Raw genomic sequence first — 17,369 nt, forward strand, 5'->3', positions numbered from 1 at the left:
GAGTCTGAGTTGGGTAGGGACGCGGTGACCCAGTACCCCGGAGAGAAAGAGCCCCTCACTACCACCTTCCCGACCTTGGAGTATGTCCACAGCTTCCTCCCGCGAAAGGCAAGAAGAGACACTCTGAATCCAGTTTCCCCAGCGTTCATCGGCCCCTGGAAGCCCTGACCAACCAAGCCAGGGGAACGCAGGGCGTCTTCACACCGCGCCTTTCATCCCCTCTGGATCTCCAATCACCAACTGGTTCAACACGCCTAACGACGCTGCTTTCATGTCAGACGCCTGGGAATGCCATCTCAGCATTAAGCCTAGGGAGGGTGGCACAGGACCCCAGACCCTGCCCTGGAGTTTATAAGGCAGCTCGCGGGGTGAGGTCCCTGCTCTACAGTGTCCTCAGTGCTCCCAACACTCATATAAACTCTGTGCTCAGCACGCTTGTCTTCCCGATTGCAGTGTGGATTGGGAACTCAGAGAGGGCAAGGACACAGCCCTTCGTAGTACTTCCCTTCACCCAAACCAATCATTTTTGTGGACTTGAATTAAATTGGGATTTCCTGAGGTTAAACTGGGGGAGTTTGAGGTTAAAATTTTAAAGTTAAAGGGTACTAAAATAAGAATGGGTCAAGGGAATTTTAAAAGGATTTACCCCGCCCCCCAGACCCCTGACGCCCTCGCTTGCTTCTCCAGTAAAACAGTCTGTGCCATTGTCCATAGGCCGCTTGCATGGTTCTTCCTATCACAGTGCTGAGGGAGCTGAAATCACACCTAGCACTGGGGAGCGGAGAATGGGAGAGGCTCAGGGGTTTGGAAGAGAGAAGTCATTCATCCAGCCAGTCATTCAACAGCCCTCTCCAAAGTACCTACTTTGTGCTGGGTTGGGAAAGCGCAGACTCAGACCATCTAACCTGCTTGCCAATGGCTCATGGTCTACAGTCTAATGCGGGAGGCCCATCTGTCTTTAACCATCTTCCTCCTTTGTGTTCTCGGCATCTAAAACTCCCAAGTTATCACCAAGTCTTGTTGATTCTCTTACCAAATGTCTCCCAAATCTATCTCCTTTCCATCCCAATTCAGATTCTCATCATTTTTTGGAAAACTTGGAATACTACCATAGTCTAACTAACCCCAAGTCTCACCTCTCTCCAACCTTCACTCTTTTACCAGAGTGACTGACCCACTTAAAAGCAAAAACTGATCATGTCACTTCGCTGGCATAAGTCCTATCAATGGCTTTCCACTGCTGTTATTAGGATACAGTTTGAACTCTTTGGCCAGCACACAGGCCTTTGATTATTTGGCTCCTTTCTACCATCAGTAATGAACCCAAATACTTGTAGTTACGGTAAATGCCATGACTCTTGCCGTATTTCCTCCACCCTTTCCTCCCACACCCTTCAAACTTCAACACGGACCTGACCTCCTCTAGGAAGGTTCCGCAGAGAACGTGATGGCCACTGCCCCCAAGTTAAATGCCCTTAGTTGTGCTCCCATAGCACCTCTGTAATAGTTCTTACCATGCTGTACTGTAATTGTTGGTTTAGATGTCTAGCTCCTCTAGATGGTGACGTTCTAATGGGCGGCAACGGTGTCTAATTCCTCCGCTTTTTCTCAGCACGTGGTCCTGTACCTGGCACAGAGTAGGACCTCAGAAGACATTGGATGAATAAATGACTGAGTAAACAAAGTGTTACTGTAGTAGCCTTTAGAGAAAGAACATATGGGCATCTGAGGCACCAAAACAGCACCCGGCCGGTCTAGGGAGCCTAGAACCCTGTGCTCTGGAGACCACCCAGCCCAGGTCCCGGCCGTCATTTCCCCGCCGGCCTCTGGAGGCGCTGTTCGGCTGGCGCCCGCTCTCCGCCGCCAAAATAGGTCTTGCGGGATGGAAGCTACGGGGCGGGGCCAGACGGAGCCCGGATGGACCGGGAGGAAGGTCCGAGCGTTTGCGGCCGTGCTGCCCCACCCCTGGTCCCGGCGCGCGTAGAGGGGCCCGGCCGGGCTGCTGCGAGGGCCCCAGGAGGTACGGAGCTGGGAGGCCGGGATCGACCACTGCTTCCGGACGCTTTTAGGTGGCAGGATTCCGATTCCCTCTGGGAGCCCTCTCGTGGGGAAATCTGTTCCGGAGGCCCGCCTAGCGGTCTCTCTTAGGGTATCCCTTAATTGCGGGGCTCACTATATGAGGCCCCTCGCTGGGAGGGCGATCTGTACTAAGAGTTTCCTTTGGAGAGGTTTCTGTTTAAGATCCCTTTGGGGAGTGATCTCTGTATCTCTCCTCTGGGTGGGGGGGGGGGCGGTGCGGGATCCTTGTCTGGGGCTCCTTCTGGGAAACCTGTGTTTGGGATGCCTTCGAGGAGATCTCTGTTTGGGACCTCCAAACAGAGGAGGGATTTCTGTGTCTAGGCCTTATCTGGGTTTGTCAGTCCAAGAGAAACAAAATTTTTCTCTTTTCTGAAGCGTTTTTTTCCTTAGATTCCTTCACTCTTGTTTCTTGTCTGATGTTTTTCATCTTAGCTATGGCCTTGACTGGGAATTCGAGGGAACTAATTGTCTGGATAAGCCATATGGGAAAGCAAAATGTTCTTCCTAATTGTTCACTCTCCCCAGGAAGAGTGGTATAAGACAGATCCACACAAAATAATAGTCCTACTAATTTCTCCATGGGGTCATGGTTAAAGAGAGGGAGCTGAGCCACAGCTCCCTTCAGCAAGTGGTCCTCCACATCCTCTGCACAGAAAGGAACCTGGCTAGTGATTCCTTTAAACCAGCGACTCTCTTCCCCCTTTATGGCAACGCTTACCGAGCACCTGCTCTGTGCCAGTTACTGGCCTCATACTGGGAATAGATGAATAATATACAGCTAACTGTCCAGTAGTGGATATAGATACATCACTTCAGTACACCCTGCCTAGGGCAGCAGACAGGGCCGAACCCCTGAGGCCATGCATCCACTTCAGAACTTGCATCCTCAGTCAAGGGAAGTTTGCCCTTTGTTTTGATCCTGCCTCACCCAGCGTGCTTCCGTTCTTCAAGGCTGAAAGCTAAGCATGGGGAAGAGCTGCAAGGTGGTCGTGTGTGGCCAGGCTTCTGTGGGCAAAACTTCAATCCTGGAGCAGCTTCTGTACGGAAACCACGTAGTGGGTGAGTGTTGCTGGGCGTGAGGTGTGGTGGAGGAAGTGGAAGAATGAGGAGAGGATTTGATCACAACACGAAAAGGCTAAAGATCGCTGCTGCTGGTCATTACACCGAAAGATCCCAACTCTACAACACTGAGGACATCTGGAAAGAGAAAATCCAATGTCCGAGATAAGAAGGAAAAACTTCCGTGTCACAGTGTGTTTAGCAAGGTATCAGCGTGAGATTAGAGCTGTTCCCCCAAGCTATTCCAGTCTGGCCAGACTCGCAGTCTTTGGCCGTCTCTCCTCAGCCCCCATGTTCCTTTCTCTCCCTGTCTGGTTGGCCTGTTAGGATATATTCAGTCACTCATGTTCCCAATCTCTTTTCTCCCTAGAAACAAGTTTTCTCCTCATTTTGTCCCAGGTTCTGAGATGATTGAGACGCAGGAGGACATCTACGTGGGCTCCATTGAGACTGACCGGGGGGTGCGGGAGCAGGTGCGTTTCTACGACACCCGGGGGCTCCGAGATGGGGCTGAGTTGCCCCGGCACTGCTTCTCCTGCACTGATGGCTATGTCCTGGTCTACAGCACGGATAGCCGAGAGTCCTTTCAGCGCGTGGAGCTGCTCAAGAAGGAGATTGACAAATCCAAAGACAAGAAGGAGGTGTGTGGGGGAACCCTGGTGGTGAGAGAGAGTGGGCCCTGGGCTGGCTTTGGGAGGCCTGGAAAGGCTCTGTTTTTCACTGATTTGCCAGGACGTGGGTTTAGAGCTGGAGGGCAGAGATGGAGGCCACTGGAGGGTGTCTTCACCCCTAGAGGTGGCCGTATGTTGAGGCAGCTCAACCAAAGAGGCTTCTCCAGTTTAAGATGTCCCCACTAGTCTTTCTTTATAATGGTTCTGTGCTCTCCCCTGTGAAGGCCCTTTTGTTCTCAAATCCCGCTTTAAGCTGCAGGCATTCTGGGAGCGCTTCCTCACCGGTTACTTAGCCAGCAACTAACTGACTGCCAGAAATGATCAGGCATTGGTGAGACAGGGCTTGTAATGGAACTCCTCCAGATGGAGGCCCCTGTCCACAGTTTCTAACATAGGAAGAGATGAGACATCAGCCATTGAGACTTTCCCTCTCCTAGACTCCAAAGTGGAAATGGTTGCTTTTTCCTCTCCTTCCTCTGTTCAAATTCTGGCCTCCATCTGGCACCCCCTCCAGGCGTTCCATTACAAGCCCAAGGTGGTCACTGGCCCTCACGACCATTCCTGAGGTCCATGCTACAGCCACGGGCCTCTACTCTGTCCCTCTTCCCCAGGTCACCATCGTGGTCCTCGGCAACAAGTGTGACCTGCAGGAGCAGCGGCGTGTAGACCCGGATGTGGCTCAGCACTGGGCCAAGTCGGAGAAGGTGAAGCTTTGGGAGGTGTCGGTGGCTGACCGCCGCTCACTGCTGGAGCCCTTCGTCTACCTGGCCAGCAAGATGACCCAGCCCCAGAGCAAGTCTGCCTTCCCCCTCAGCCGCAAGAACAAGGGGAGCGGCTCCTTGGATGGCTGAAGAGCTGCCTTGCCAGCCCTGGAAGATGGGTTGAGGGGAAAGGGAGGTGGGGTTTAGGCAAGCTGTCCTTCCCAGTCAAGGGGGGAGCTCCCCACTAGGCTAGGCAGCTGGGCTGTTCCAGGCTCAGGTCACTTTTGCTCCCTCCCAACTCTGGGAAATGCAAATAGTCTAGGTTAGTGGCCCCCCAGCCCCCCAGCCCCCATCCTGCTGTATCCTAACAGCAATGGAAAGCCATTGATAGGATTTATGCCAGCGAAGTGACATGATCAGTTTTTGCTTTTAAGCAGGTCTAGGGTGGTTTTGGATCACTGTCCCTTCTACCGGCCCTGGACAGGAAGCAGAGCTGTGTGTGGAAATGCCCAGTCTACGGTCTGATTCCTATCGCAGGGGTCTTACACCTCCGGGTTTCCTGCCAATCTCACACACACACACACACACACACGCTTGTGGCACCAGCCTGGATTCTAGAGAAAGCGCATCCAGGTATCTTGTTTGTGTGTGTGTGTGTGTGTGTGTGTAGATGTGCACACGTGTGTGTGCTGGTGTTCAGGGTGCCTCCTCATCCAACACCCTGACCTCTCCTGTCCTCTCCTGGGCTGAAAGAAGCTAGCCTCCTGGGAGCATAATTTTCTGTTTCAACTCTTCCCCCAGCTGTTTTGCTTCCTCTTCCTGCTCAGGGAGCATTTCCTTGGTTGAGGTGGAATGGAATGCCGACTGGGCTGGGAGTCACCAGCTGGCTTTGTGGCCCTGCAAGGCCTTTCCCCTCTAGTTTTCTCATCTGTAAGGTGACGGCAGTTGCTTAGATGATCTAGATCCTCTCCAGCCCTGCGTGGGTTGTATACTGCCCATGGTTGGGCTGGCTGCACTGTTCCCTAGCTTCTCCCCTTTCAAGGTGCTATGCCTGTGGCCCTGGAGGCTGGGACACTGCTCCCCAGCCCCCCCAACCACCAGGGGGCAGGAGTGCACTACCCACTCTAGTTGCCAGAGTGACTGCCCAGTGCCCTATCAGCGGACCTCACAGCCCTGGGGACTGGTCGTCACCCTTTCCTATGGTTGTTTTCAGCTGATAGCTGGACTTCTATTTATAAATTACCTGTGTTTATATGCCTGCCGCCGTGGTGGAGGCTGGGCAAGGTGCTCGTCTAGCCCTCCCTTCTTACCTCAGATGCCTGAACAGAATAAAGCCGACCAATAGCAGCTTCTCAGGAGCTGCCAGATCTCTGGGGGCTCAGAAGGGTGGTTACGCTTCCAACACGCTGTAAAGTGAGCTGGTAACCCACAACTTCCCGTGCCCACTTCGTGCTTCTGATGTACACACCTAGCATAGGTGAAGACACTACAGCCAGGTGACCTCCAGTACACGCCCCTTCTCCCCAAGATGGGAGAGGTGAGCAGGGTCAGGTGGCCCAGGCTGGGCGAGTTAGGGCGTGTACAGGCTCGGGCTTAAATTGATTTATTGATGCGTTGGACACAATAAAACCACAACTGTTATCAAAAAGTTTCCCACCCTCCCCCCTTTTTCTTGTTCTCCCATTGGAAACAGCTTTGAAATAGAAAAAAGATACAGGTGGATACTGGCAAAGTCCCATATGGTGGCGTGAGGGTGGCAGTGCTGCTGGGTGGGTTGGAGGTTGTGACATTAATTCTGACACCATGAAAACGGGTCTTGAGAATGGCTCCGAGCGGATCCCACTACTCAGGCGCGTCACAGTGAGGGGGCCTTGGGGTGCTCGTGGGGGAAGGGAAAGCTGAATTGAGTGCTAGGGGCCAGTTTGGGGTGAGGAGCTGGAAGGGAAAGCTCTTTGGGAGCCCTGGGAGGATTCGGTGTTAGCTGGATCCATAGTCTGAGGGAGACCCAGTGTCACCCCCCCCTTCCCCCCCCAACCCCCCAGCCCCCGAGAGCTGGGATTCTGGAGGAATCAAAGGCTAAGAGAGGAGAATGTGTGTGGGGCTGATCACTTCCTCTGTTAAAAACTGGGCCCGGCCTGCACATTACCCTCGCCTCCCCGTCGTCTGTAGCCCATCCTGTCAGAGCGGATGAAAAGCCCCAGAGGCTTGCAGTTCCAGCCACCCCTTGGCTTTGCCCCACTTAGCACTGCTGTCTTCCTCCTCCACAGTCTTCCGCCACATCCCCAATGGTCAGCTCGTCCAGGTAACCTTGAACCCACTCCATCTTGAGACCCTGTGGTTGGGATGGCTGTGATTGTCCCCTTAGCTTCTCCCTTGAGACGGCCCCCTCAACACCAGTGATTCTCTAGAGAATCCAGTGAATGGGGAGGGCCTCCTCTCCCTGCCCCCAGGGCATGGGAATAGAGGTCGGGCTAGGAGGTGGTACGGTTCCTCGGACCTCGGGCCACATGGGTGTAGGTCTTGAGTGGGAGAATGAGAGCACCACAGGGCTGGGGCTAGGATTTTGCATAGATCTTTGGATTTTCCAGTTTGTTCCCCATAAATCAGGATGGGAAATGGAGGGGAGCCCAGGGCTAGCCCTAGAAGCCTGGGGAAGGGAGGGCGCAGATGGATGGTCCTTGGGCTGGGGTCGGGGGGGGGACGTTAGTTGAATCCCCAGTGCAGATTGAGTGAAGGGCTCTTAGCATTAGCCCAGCTCTTCCTAGATTGGGCAGGAACCCCTAGGCTGTAAAAGGCAGTCTCCTGTGGGATGTAGGGAACCGAGGCATCTTGGGGAGAGGAGGAGGGGGAGGGCAACTGCTAGGAAATCAGCCCCGGGCTCCCCAGGAGGGCTAATAGGGGGCAAAGACGATGGGTCCCGTGGCAGGGCGAACGGCTCCTGCTGGGGTGCGAAACAGAGCTGGGCCCAGGATCGCAGGCGGGAAGAGGGTGGTGGCTGCCGTAGGCGCAGGCCGGAGGGCCAGGGGCCCGGGGAGGGCACAGATGGTTGCCGCCGCGGTGGGGATCGGGCTGGGCAGGAAGCGGGCTGCCAGCGTCTTGGTGAGTTGTTTCTGCAAGGCCAGTTTAGACTGCAGAGAAGAGAGGAAAGGACTCAAGTCTCTGACCCCAGGAAAATCCCTTCCCCTCCCTGGGCCCCCTCCTTGGGCTTTTTGCTGCAGCAGGGGGAAAACGTGACTGTCAGGATTCCAAACCTAAATCCTCCTCCCTTCCCACCCCCAAACATTCATTCCAAAGGGCTTTCTCCACCACCTGCCTTCCTGCCTGGAGGGAGGAGAATCTTAAGATGGGCCGAGGGAGGAGGCTATGGGGAGCGGGGGTGGAGATGGTCTCCGGGAGATGCATGCCCACGCCTCGCTGTTGCCCCTGAAGTTACTACCTGGGCCCACCTCCCCCCCGGAACTGTTTTGTGAGCAGATCCCCAGACAGCCAAAAACCCAACCCCAGCTCTATCCCTGCCCAGGCAGTCTCCAAGGCGGGTGGCTTCCTTCCTGCCCCTCCTCCCAGCCCCCCGCAGCTGGCCCTCCCTTCCGGCCTACCCTCTCCCCTTACCCTCTCCCCTCTGGACCTGGGTCCCAGCTCTGTTGCCCGGAGACAGATACCTTGAGGATACTCACAGCCAGCGCTGCGTGCTTCTGCAGCTTGCTGTGCTGGCTGGAGGGCTTGGGGGGCTTCCCGGCCAGGCGGTCTTTGTGCCTCCTGCTGCTCAGGTGCTAATGGACAGACAGACAGACTGGGAACAAGATGAGGACCCCAAGGACCCCAAAACTACGGCTAGCTCATCCTTTCTCTACCCACAATTCACACACCGAATGCACATGGCCCTGGAGTGGCCCTGGGAAGGGGAGGTAAGAATTGGCCTTGGCCTTCGCCTTCCAGGAGCCTCGCACCTCTTCCTCCACTGCTCCCTGCTCTGCTCTACCCACCTCCTCCCTGCAGGCTCCCTCCTCCTCGCCTGGCCCTGGGCCCACCCCCCGCACCCCTGCTCCATCCCCAATCCCAGCCACACTTGCCCCACCTGCTTGAGTTGGGTCTCTGAATTGACCTGGAGCTGACAGAGAGCACAGTGGAAAGGGGGCCTGGGCCCCTGCCGGCCCCCGCGGACCCCCGTCACTCTCTTGGCCTTGTGTCCAGCTCCTCCCCGGGGCACTGCGTGGCCCCTGCCCCTGCGGGGAGCGCCCCGCTGACCTTCCACCATCCACCGGTGCTTGGCTCCTGGAGGGAGGAAAGAAGACAGCTTGCCAGCACCAAAGAGGGGCTTCAGGGGCCGCGGAGACCCCCTCCACACCAGGTCAGTTTGGCTGCCCCCTGAAGCCTCCACGCTGCTCAGCACTGCCAGCCCCTCCAGCCATGTGAGATTTCTCTTTCCTCCCAAAGGTCCTCCCAGCTGTTCTCATTTCATGCCAGCATCCCCCAAGGAAGGCCTCGTTGCAGAGTTACAGGTCGGCTTCCCTTTGGCACTCATTCCAACCCAATTCCCCTGGGTCTGATGCAAGGAGAGGTGGGGGGGGTGTCTCCTGTCTTCTGTGATGACCCTCCAGTTCTTGCTGCCTGACTTTTCTTCCGGATCCTCCCTCCTCAGGCATTACCGGGAGGACCCGAAATGCCTGCCCAGCCACAGCTGAGCACAGCGCCTCTGTCACCTAGCCCTGGAGCAAAGTACCCAGAAGCTCTAGCCTGCCCACATCTGGTGAGGGCCATCTCCTCCCCGGGACTCAGGACTGGAGCTGGTGGGGGGCGCACTGACCTGTGTTGTGAGCCTGAAGCTGGGAGGCAGAGTTCACGGTCACCTTACACGTGGGGCAGTAGAGGCGCCCCTTCTCGCCCCTGCCTTCCCCATTCACACCACTTTGCACAGCAGCCGCCGCCGGTTCAGGCCCTGGCGCCTCTCTCCCAGGCTCTGGGGAGCAGGGTGGGCAAGAGGAAGAGGAGGAAGAGGAGGCAGTATCCAAGAGGTCCGAGTGGGCCGGCTCCCTGGGTGTGGGTTCCGGACTCAGGGGTGGCTGGACTTTGGGACCAGGAGGAGGGGCTGCAGGAACTGCTGGGGAGATGGAAGGCGTGGGGTACGAGTGTGAGGCCCAAGATGATTCTCGAGACCACGATTGTAAGCACAGATATTCTGGGGGTGGCATGGCAGATTGGAAGGGTCCCTGGTGTAGGGATGACCAGCACTGAATTCCAGACTCCCCACCAAATCACTGGGCGGACTTGGGCCTCAGTTTTCCCACCTGATATGATAAAGTTGGATCCAGTGGTCTCAGAGAGCCCACCCAGCCCTGATGATCTACAGTCATTAGGGAACTGTTAAATATGTGGAAGTCACCAAAAAGATGTGCTAGAATATTCATGGAGCACTATTCATAGCAGCAGAAAACTGGAAACTGTCCAAATATTTGTCAACAGGAGAATAGTGAAAAGAGTTGATGGATCATGCAATGGAATACTATATGGCAATGAAAAAAGGACAAAATACAGCTACACACAACAGCAACTTCTGATGGGGTTATATCCTGATAAACCCATCGTAAGCTGAAAATATCATAAGTTGAAAATGCAGGTACTTCCCTGGTGGTCCAGTGGTTAAGAATCCGCCTTCCAATGCAGGGGACATGGGTTTGATCCCTGGTCAGTAAACTAAGATCCCACATGCCACAGGGCAACTGAGCCCACGTGCCACAACTAGAGAGGAGCCTGCGCCCTGCAACAAAGAGCCCTCCCACCGCAACAAAAGATCCCGTGTGCCGCAACTAAGACACAACACAGCCAAAATCAATCAATCAATAAAAAGGAAGGAAATTTTTTTTTAAATGCATTTAATACACCTAACCTACGGAACATCATAGCTTGACCCAGCCTACCTTAAATGTGCTCAGAACACCTACATTAGCCTACAGTTGAGCAGTATCATCTCACACAAAGCCTGTTTTATAATAAAGTGTTCAATATCTCATGTCATTTATTGAATACTGTGCTGAAAGTGAAAAACAGATTGCTTGCATGGGCAGAGAATGGTTGTAAGTGTGTCAGTTGTTTACCCTCCTGGGCATGTGGCTGCTGCTGACCAGCATCACAAAAGAGTATGCACCTACTGTATATCGGGGTCCCCAACCCCCAGGCCACGGATCGGATCGGTACCAGTCTGTGGCCTGTTAGGAACGGGGCTGCACAGCAGGAGGTGAAAGGCGGGTGAGCGAGTGAAGTTTCATCTGTATTTACAGCCACTCCCCATCACTCGCATTACCGCCTGAGCTCCTCCTGTCAGATCAGCGGCAGGGGCATTAGATTCTCATAGGAGTGCGAAGCCTACTGTGAAGAGCACATGCGAGGGATCTAGGCTGTGGGCTCCTTATGAGAATCTAACGCCTGATGATCTGAGGTGGAGCTGAGGCGGTGACGCTAGCCCTGGGGAGCGGCTGCAAATACAGATCATCATTAGCGGAGAGGTTTGACTGCACAGAGACCATAATAAAGCAATTGCCTGCAGACTCATATCAAAACCCTATCAGTGGGCTTCCCTAGTGGTGCAGTGGTTGAGAATCTGCCTGCTAGTGCAGCGGACACGGGTTCGATCCCTGGCCCAGCAAGATCCCATGTGCCACAACTACTGAAGCCCAAGTGCCCTAGAACCCATGCTCTGCAACAAGAGAAGCCACCGCAACAAGAAGCCAGCGCACCATAACGAAGAGTAGCCCCCGCTTGCCACAACTAGAGAAAGCCCATGCACAGCAACGAAGACCCAACACAGCCAAAAATAAAAACAAATTAATTAATTAATTTTTAAAAAAAACCTATCAGTGGGCTTCCCTGGTTGCGCAGTGGTTGAGAATCCGCCTGCCAATGCAGGAGACACGGGTTCAAGCCCTGGTCCAGGAAGATCCCACATGCCACGGAGCAACTAAGCCCGTGGGCCACAACTACTGAAGCCCAAGTGCCCTAGAGCCCATGCTCTGCAACAAGAGAAGCCACCGCAATGAGAAGCCTGCGCACCACAATAAAGAGTAGCCCCCACTAGCCGCAACTAGAGAAAGCCCATGCATAGCAACAGAGATCCAATGCAGCCAAAAATAAATAAATAAATAAATAAATTTTTTTTAAAGAGTCCTATCAGTGAGTGGCAAGTGATAATTAAGCTGCATCTTACGGAGCAGACTGGACATAAGCAACACACTTTGCGTGTCACTGTCTCCCATCACCCCCAGATGGGACCAACTAGTTGCAGGAAAACAAGCTCAGGGCTCTCACTGATTCTGCATTATGGTGAGCTACATAATTATTTAATTATATATTACAATGTAAAAATAATGGAAATAAAGTGCACAATAAATGTAACACGCTTGAATCATCCTGAAACCAACCCTCCCTCCCCAGTCCGTGGGAAAATTGTCTTCCGTGAAACTGGTCCCTGGTGCCAAAAAGGCTGGAGACCACTGCCGAATATTGCTAGCCCAGAAAAGATCAAAATTCGAAATTGGAAGTCCAGTGTCTACCGAATGCATATGGCTTTCACACCGTTGTGAAGTCCAAAAATCATAATCCAAACCACCATGAAGTCGGGGACCACCTGTATATCATTAAACAAAACCAGGTGAAATTGATCTCTGGTGAGAAAAGTCAGGCTCATAGTTACTCTGGGGGAGGGGTGTAGGTGGTTGCATAGCATCACCCCCAAACTCATGTCCATCTGGAACCTCAGAATGTGATCTTATTTGGAAATAGGGTCTTTGCTGATGTAATTAGTTAAGACGAGATCATACTGGACTAGGGTGGGCCCTAATCCAATGACTGGTGTCCTTATAAGAAGACCATGTGAAAGCACAGAGATACGGGAAAATGTGAAGTGAAGTCGGAGGCAGAGATCGGAATGAAGCATCCACAAGCCAAGGAGCGCCAAGGATTGCCGGCAACGACCAGAAGCTAGAAGAGTGGACTGAAACAGATTCCGCCCCCCGCACCGTGCCCCCAGAAGGAACCAACCCTGCTGACACCTTGCTTCAAACTGCTGACCCCCAGAACTGTGAGAAAATACATCTCTGTTATTTTCAGCCACCCAGTTTGTGGTCATTTGTTATCACAGCCCTAGGAAGCTAACAACAAGGTAGTGACAGGGAGGGGACCCAAGGAGGGGCTTCTGGGGTGCCTGTGACATATTTCTTCATCTCAGGAGATCCAGACTGGAAAATCCGCGGTACTCTACACACGTGATGTGTGCCTTTCCCTGTACGTATGGACTACTCCAACACAAGCAGGAATGATAATAAGCAGAAATCGCTCAACCCCTTGTCAGAAGCCAGATTTGGAGTGGGATGGGGGGAGAAAAGTTCAGGACTGACCTTTGCTCTGTGGCTCTTCAGGGGCTCCACTGGCTGGAGTCGGGGATGGGGACACCAGCGTCCCATCCTGGGCCAGGGTTTGAGGCCTCTGCTTGCTCTTGGAGGCTTCGACAGCCTTGAGTTTTCTGGCGTGTTTGTGGCCTTTGTAGTGTGCTTCGGCCTGGTTCTGGGGAGGGGAGGGCATGGGGTCACCATTCATTGGCTGAGTCCACCTGTCCCATCCATGAGCTGGCGCTGGGCAGGGGGCAGGTCAGAGGGAGGCACGGCTCCGGCCACACAGGGGGCGCATCCTTGTCATCACACGCAGCATGTGTGTGGCCCTGAGGTTTACAGAATGCATTCTCATACACAAGCTCCCAGGCAAGCAGCCACTGGCTTCAAATTCTGCCTCAGCCGCTTATTAACTGTGCATCTTTGGGCAGGTCCCGTCGCCTCTCGGAGCCTCAGTTTCCTCGCTCGTAAGCTCTGTGATGATAATACTGATTTCACAGAGTTGTGAGAATTAAAATGAGAACATGAATGACAAGGGCCTAGTACAAACAGTAGGTGCTCAGTGAATGTTAGTTACCAACAGGTTTATAAACGCACAAGTGGAAAAACAGAGCAGTCCCCACACTTTCGGGAATGTGCACCTCAGATCATTCATCCCTTTGTACATTTTTCCAACAAATAGTTATTGGACATTTGCTATGTGCCAGGCACTGTGCTGGGCCCAGTATGAAGAAGATAACGGTTCCTCCCTCAGAGTGAAGTCTCTCTGTCCATCACTTGCATGACTCACATAACCTGAAGGCCTGGAGGGACCCTCCAAATCTGGCCTGTCCGCTAGGGGTCCCTTCTTGTTGCTCCCAAAAGTAGGAAAGACAGGCCCCCGTGGCCCCTCCCTGGACCCTTTCACCAGAGCAGGGAAGGTCCGCTCTCTAGGGGCGGGCCATGGTAGAAAGCATGCGGACTATGGGGTCAGCCAGGCCTGGGTTCAAATCCCAGCTCTACTTACCAGCTGTGTGGCCTCATGCAAGTCACTTAACCTCTCTGAGGCTGAGTTTCCTCGTCTGAAAAGTGGGGCTGATGATAGCACCTCTATCCATCTCACAGATGTATCATGAGAACTCATTCAGAGGATGGGCATGAACACATTCTGGAAACTCTCAGGTGCATTAAGAACTCAGCTCTGGACTGAGAGCCGATGGTGACCCCTGGGACCCGGAGTAGGTAAGGGCAGCCTTCTCTGGCAGAAGGGTCCAGAACACAGGAGAGAGGCACAGGGGAGGGAAATGAAATCCCAGGGGGATGGGATGGGACGGGGCAGAGGAATCTGGAGAGAGGAGAGGATGGGATGGATAAAGCACCAGGAGCGGCTCTTCTGCAACGAAGGACAGAAAATATGGACCCCAGTCCCTTTGCCACCCCTGTTCCTCCAGGAAAGACCCCAGAAGCCCAGCCTCCAGCCCACTCCCTGTCCAGCCCCCTCCCCAGCCTGTTTCCACTACTCCTTCTCACCGCTGAGTTGAACCTCAGGTGACAGATGTTACAGGAAATGAAGAGCTTCTTCTTCAGAGGGGAGGGAACCCCAAATGTGTGACTGATGACGGCCTTCTGGACCGGGTCCATCTGTGAAGGGGGTGGGAGTGCACAGTAACTTTGGGGTCAGCTCAGTAAGGGCGGGGGGCGGGCACTGCAAAATGCCAAAAACTAAGACTATTGAGGAGGGCAGGGATCAGCCCAGAGGAAGAAATTTCCCATGTCTGTGGATATTAGAGATAAAGAAACAGCCTCTTCCCTGGCTGACCTTCTCTGTCAGCCTAGGCTTCTGCTTAGAGGCAGGGGGATGGCCAGGATGACCTCCATGACCTTGCGAAAGAGAACCAGGTGCTGGTGATCACACTGGCATCTCTTGCCTCCCCTCTGGTCTCATTTTTTTCTCATTCGCAAGAATCACAACTACTGGGACAGAGAGTTGGGGGCAGGCAGTAGCAGAGAAAGGAATTTGGAATTTCCTCTCCCATAACCCAGACTTGCGCTGGACCTGCGGGCTGGGGGAGATAAGGCTTATGTTATCAGCTCTGCCACTGTCACGGGGTCTGAGAGGGAGAGGGACAGCCACTCCCAGGCGCGGTGGGGGGCTGGGCGGGGGCAGCAAGTGGAAGCCAGAGGAGGGTTCCCTGAGTAGTAGGGTCGTTTCTCTGGCATATTAATTTGCGTGTTTTTTTCTTTTCCTTATTTTAAATAATTTTTTTTTCTTCTATCAAACCAAGCTTTTATGTTCCCTTTTCTCAGGGGCTAGGTTGTTGGGCCCAAAGCAGAAGCTGTCTGGGCTTGCTTGTCAAGAGGAACTTTCCAAACCTTCCTGAGAGAGGAGAACAGAAACTTTGAGAGAAACTTCCCTGAGAAGAGAAGGAGACTCTAACTCCCACAGCACCCAGGGCGGGGGCGTGCAGAGGACAGGACTTCAGAGGAGAGTGGCCTGCAGGGCCCCCAGTAGGAAGACGACAGCGGGTTGACCCCCTCTTAGGGATTATATGCCTGAACAGTGAGCATGTCAGCAAGTGACAGCGGGGACCAAAGACCGGAGGACCCTCCCCAAATGTCTCAGGCTCCATAGGACGTTTGCACAACCGTGGAGGGTGGGAAGGAAGGAGCTCCCAAGGGTGACTGAGACAGAATTTCCTACCATCTTGTCAGGATGGGGTGGGGCTCATCAATGATTATATTTGATTTTCCAAATTTTTTAAAGAAGGGCACATACCTTATAGCTCATGTAGTGAAGTCAATTTCATATTTACACACATACACATATGGAAATACACGTTTCTGTGTATACAGACTAGTAGGCAGACACACAGCGCATAAGCTTACAGGCAGTTACAAATTACAGAGACAAGTAGAAAGATACACACTGGCATGCACACCAACGGCACGCATCCACAAACTTACCGTCACCCAAACCACGAAAAACACACACCAAACACATACACAGTCGACACAAAGACACAAAAAAACTCTCAGATACACAGGCACATACACTAATTACAGACAACTACCCAGGCGCAAAGAGTTTATAAACACACATGCACAAACTCACACCCACGAACAACAAAGTCCTATAGAGACAAACTAAAACAGAAAGGCACACCCCAAGTGCACACAGACATCCCTATAGAGAAACTCAAGTGAAACCTGCAGTTCACAGGCACCCCGGGGCCCAGCAGTAGTTGCTGGGAGAGGAGGTGATACCATCCTGGATCCCTGGCCTAAGTGGGAGCTGGGCCCCATTTCAGGAGCCCTTGGTCACTCTGGTGACCAGCCTCTGAGGGCTGGGCCCTTGCAGCCCCCCTTCCCCTCCACCCTCACGCTCCGCTGCATGCCCCCCACCCACCAGCCCAGCCCGTACCGTGCTGAAGTTGGGGAAGAGACTGAGCGGGGTGGCGCCATTGAAGTGGAAGGCGAGCAAGTGCTTGAAGTCCAGCGGGGGCTGCAGAGGCCTGGCGGGCAGGGGCAGGGAGGCCAGCAGGGGGCTGGGGGTGCTGGAGGCCGGGCCTGCTGCAGGAGGAAGAAGGGCAGGGTCTGAAACGGGGAGCCACAGGGCTCACTCCTCCCTCTGCAGCCAGAACACGAGGCTGATGGGCTTCTTGGGCATAGAGAGAGCGCAGAAGCCCCTGTCTCCCTGTTCACAAAGTAGTACTGGCCGAGTCCAGGGCGATGACAGCACATTTCTGTGCCTCTCCTCTCCACAACTGGGGAAGCAGAAGCAGGGAGTCCACAGTTCCAGGCTGCCAGCCCAGAAGGATGACCAGCAACCCACCCATAGGGGCAGTATAACGACCTAAAGGAAGCCCAGAGGGGAGTCAGGCCAAGGGAGTCAGGCCCCTGACACACACACCACCACGGAGACTGCACGATGCACTGGGTTTCCACTTTATTGCAAATTAAACCCAAACCCAGGAGGCTTGGGGAGAGGCCAGCCCCCTCCCCTCTCACTACCTACCCTGTCCAGATCCCCACATGGTTCACAGCAAGGGCTGACAGAGGGGATAGGAAACCCACTGGAATCTGAAAGCATGTGTTCCCCAGCTCTGGTGAGGCCCCAGCTGCTTCCTTCAGGATGCAAAAAGCCCTCCAACATCCCTGCATTGGGCCTGAGGCTGCACCTCGGAGTCAGCCAGTCCAGCACTGTGGTTTTACAGTCTTTGGTCTTAAAGGTCTGAGGCAGGGGCCCGGGTTCAATCCCTGGTCAGGCAACTGAGATCCCACAAGCCAAGCAGTGGGCAAGAAAAAAAAAAATCTGTTGCAAATTCCCTGGCAGTCCGGTGGTTAGGACTCTGTGCCAAGGGCCCGGGTTCAATCCTTGGTCGAGGAACTAAAATCTAAAATCCCGGCGTGACAAAAAAAAAAAGGGCAGGGCAAGGGCAGGGGAAGGCTAGGAACTTAGAGAGCAACCAGATTTTGAGGCAGAAAAAAAATTAGAAATAAAT

General features: G+C 53.8%; 2 protein-coding genes across 10 annotated transcripts in view; one reads left to right on the forward strand and one right to left on the reverse strand.

Annotated features, from left to right (window-relative positions):
* The first annotated feature begins 1,907 nt into the window (after positions 1-1,907).
* Positions 1,908-6,158, forward strand: NKIRAS2 (NFKB inhibitor interacting Ras like 2). Of its 4 annotated transcripts, XM_060082057.1 has the most exons (4): positions 1,933-2,020; positions 3,031-3,138; positions 3,538-3,779; positions 4,421-6,158. In XM_060082057.1, the coding sequence occupies exons 2-4, from the start codon at positions 3,045-3,047 to the stop codon at positions 4,658-4,660; spliced, it is 576 nt and encodes a 191-aa protein (XP_059938040.1). In that variant the 5' UTR covers positions 1,933-2,020; positions 3,031-3,044; the 3' UTR covers positions 4,661-6,158. The 4 variants fall into 4 exon arrangements, with proteins under 4 accessions (XP_059938039.1, XP_059938040.1, XP_059938041.1 ...); XM_060082056.1 differs by lacking the exon at positions 3,031-3,138 and having other exon boundaries at positions 1,908-2,020; XM_060082058.1 differs by lacking the exons at positions 1,933-2,020; positions 3,031-3,138 and adding an exon at positions 3,157-3,344 and having other exon boundaries at positions 3,509-3,779.
* Positions 6,159-7,401: 1,243 nt separating this feature from the next.
* The window catches only part of ZNF385C (zinc finger protein 385C), a 30,459-nt gene continuing 20,491 nt past the window's right edge, over positions 7,402-17,369 (reverse strand). Inside the window, exons 2-8 of one of the 6 annotated variants that reach the window (XM_060082052.1) lie at positions 16,289-16,434; positions 14,398-14,508; positions 12,898-13,063; positions 9,315-9,605; positions 8,586-8,782; positions 8,170-8,280; positions 7,402-7,638 (exon numbers count right to left, since the gene is read on the reverse strand). In XM_060082052.1, coding sequence (XP_059938035.1) covers positions 7,402-7,638; positions 8,170-8,280; positions 8,586-8,782; positions 9,315-9,605; positions 12,898-13,063; positions 14,398-14,508; positions 16,289-16,434 — 1,259 coding nt within the window. Of the gene's footprint in view, positions 7,639-8,169; positions 8,281-8,585; positions 8,783-9,314; positions 9,609-12,897; positions 13,064-14,397; positions 14,509-16,288; positions 16,438-17,369 lie in introns of all 6 variants that reach the window. The other 5 variants (XM_060082053.1, XM_060082054.1, XM_060082051.1 and 2 more) reach the window with 5 other exon arrangements.

This window comes from Mesoplodon densirostris, chromosome 18, assembly GCF_025265405.1.
Source record: "Mesoplodon densirostris isolate mMesDen1 chromosome 18, mMesDen1 primary haplotype, whole genome shotgun sequence".
NCBI lineage: Eukaryota > Metazoa > Chordata > Mammalia > Artiodactyla > Ziphiidae > Mesoplodon > Mesoplodon densirostris.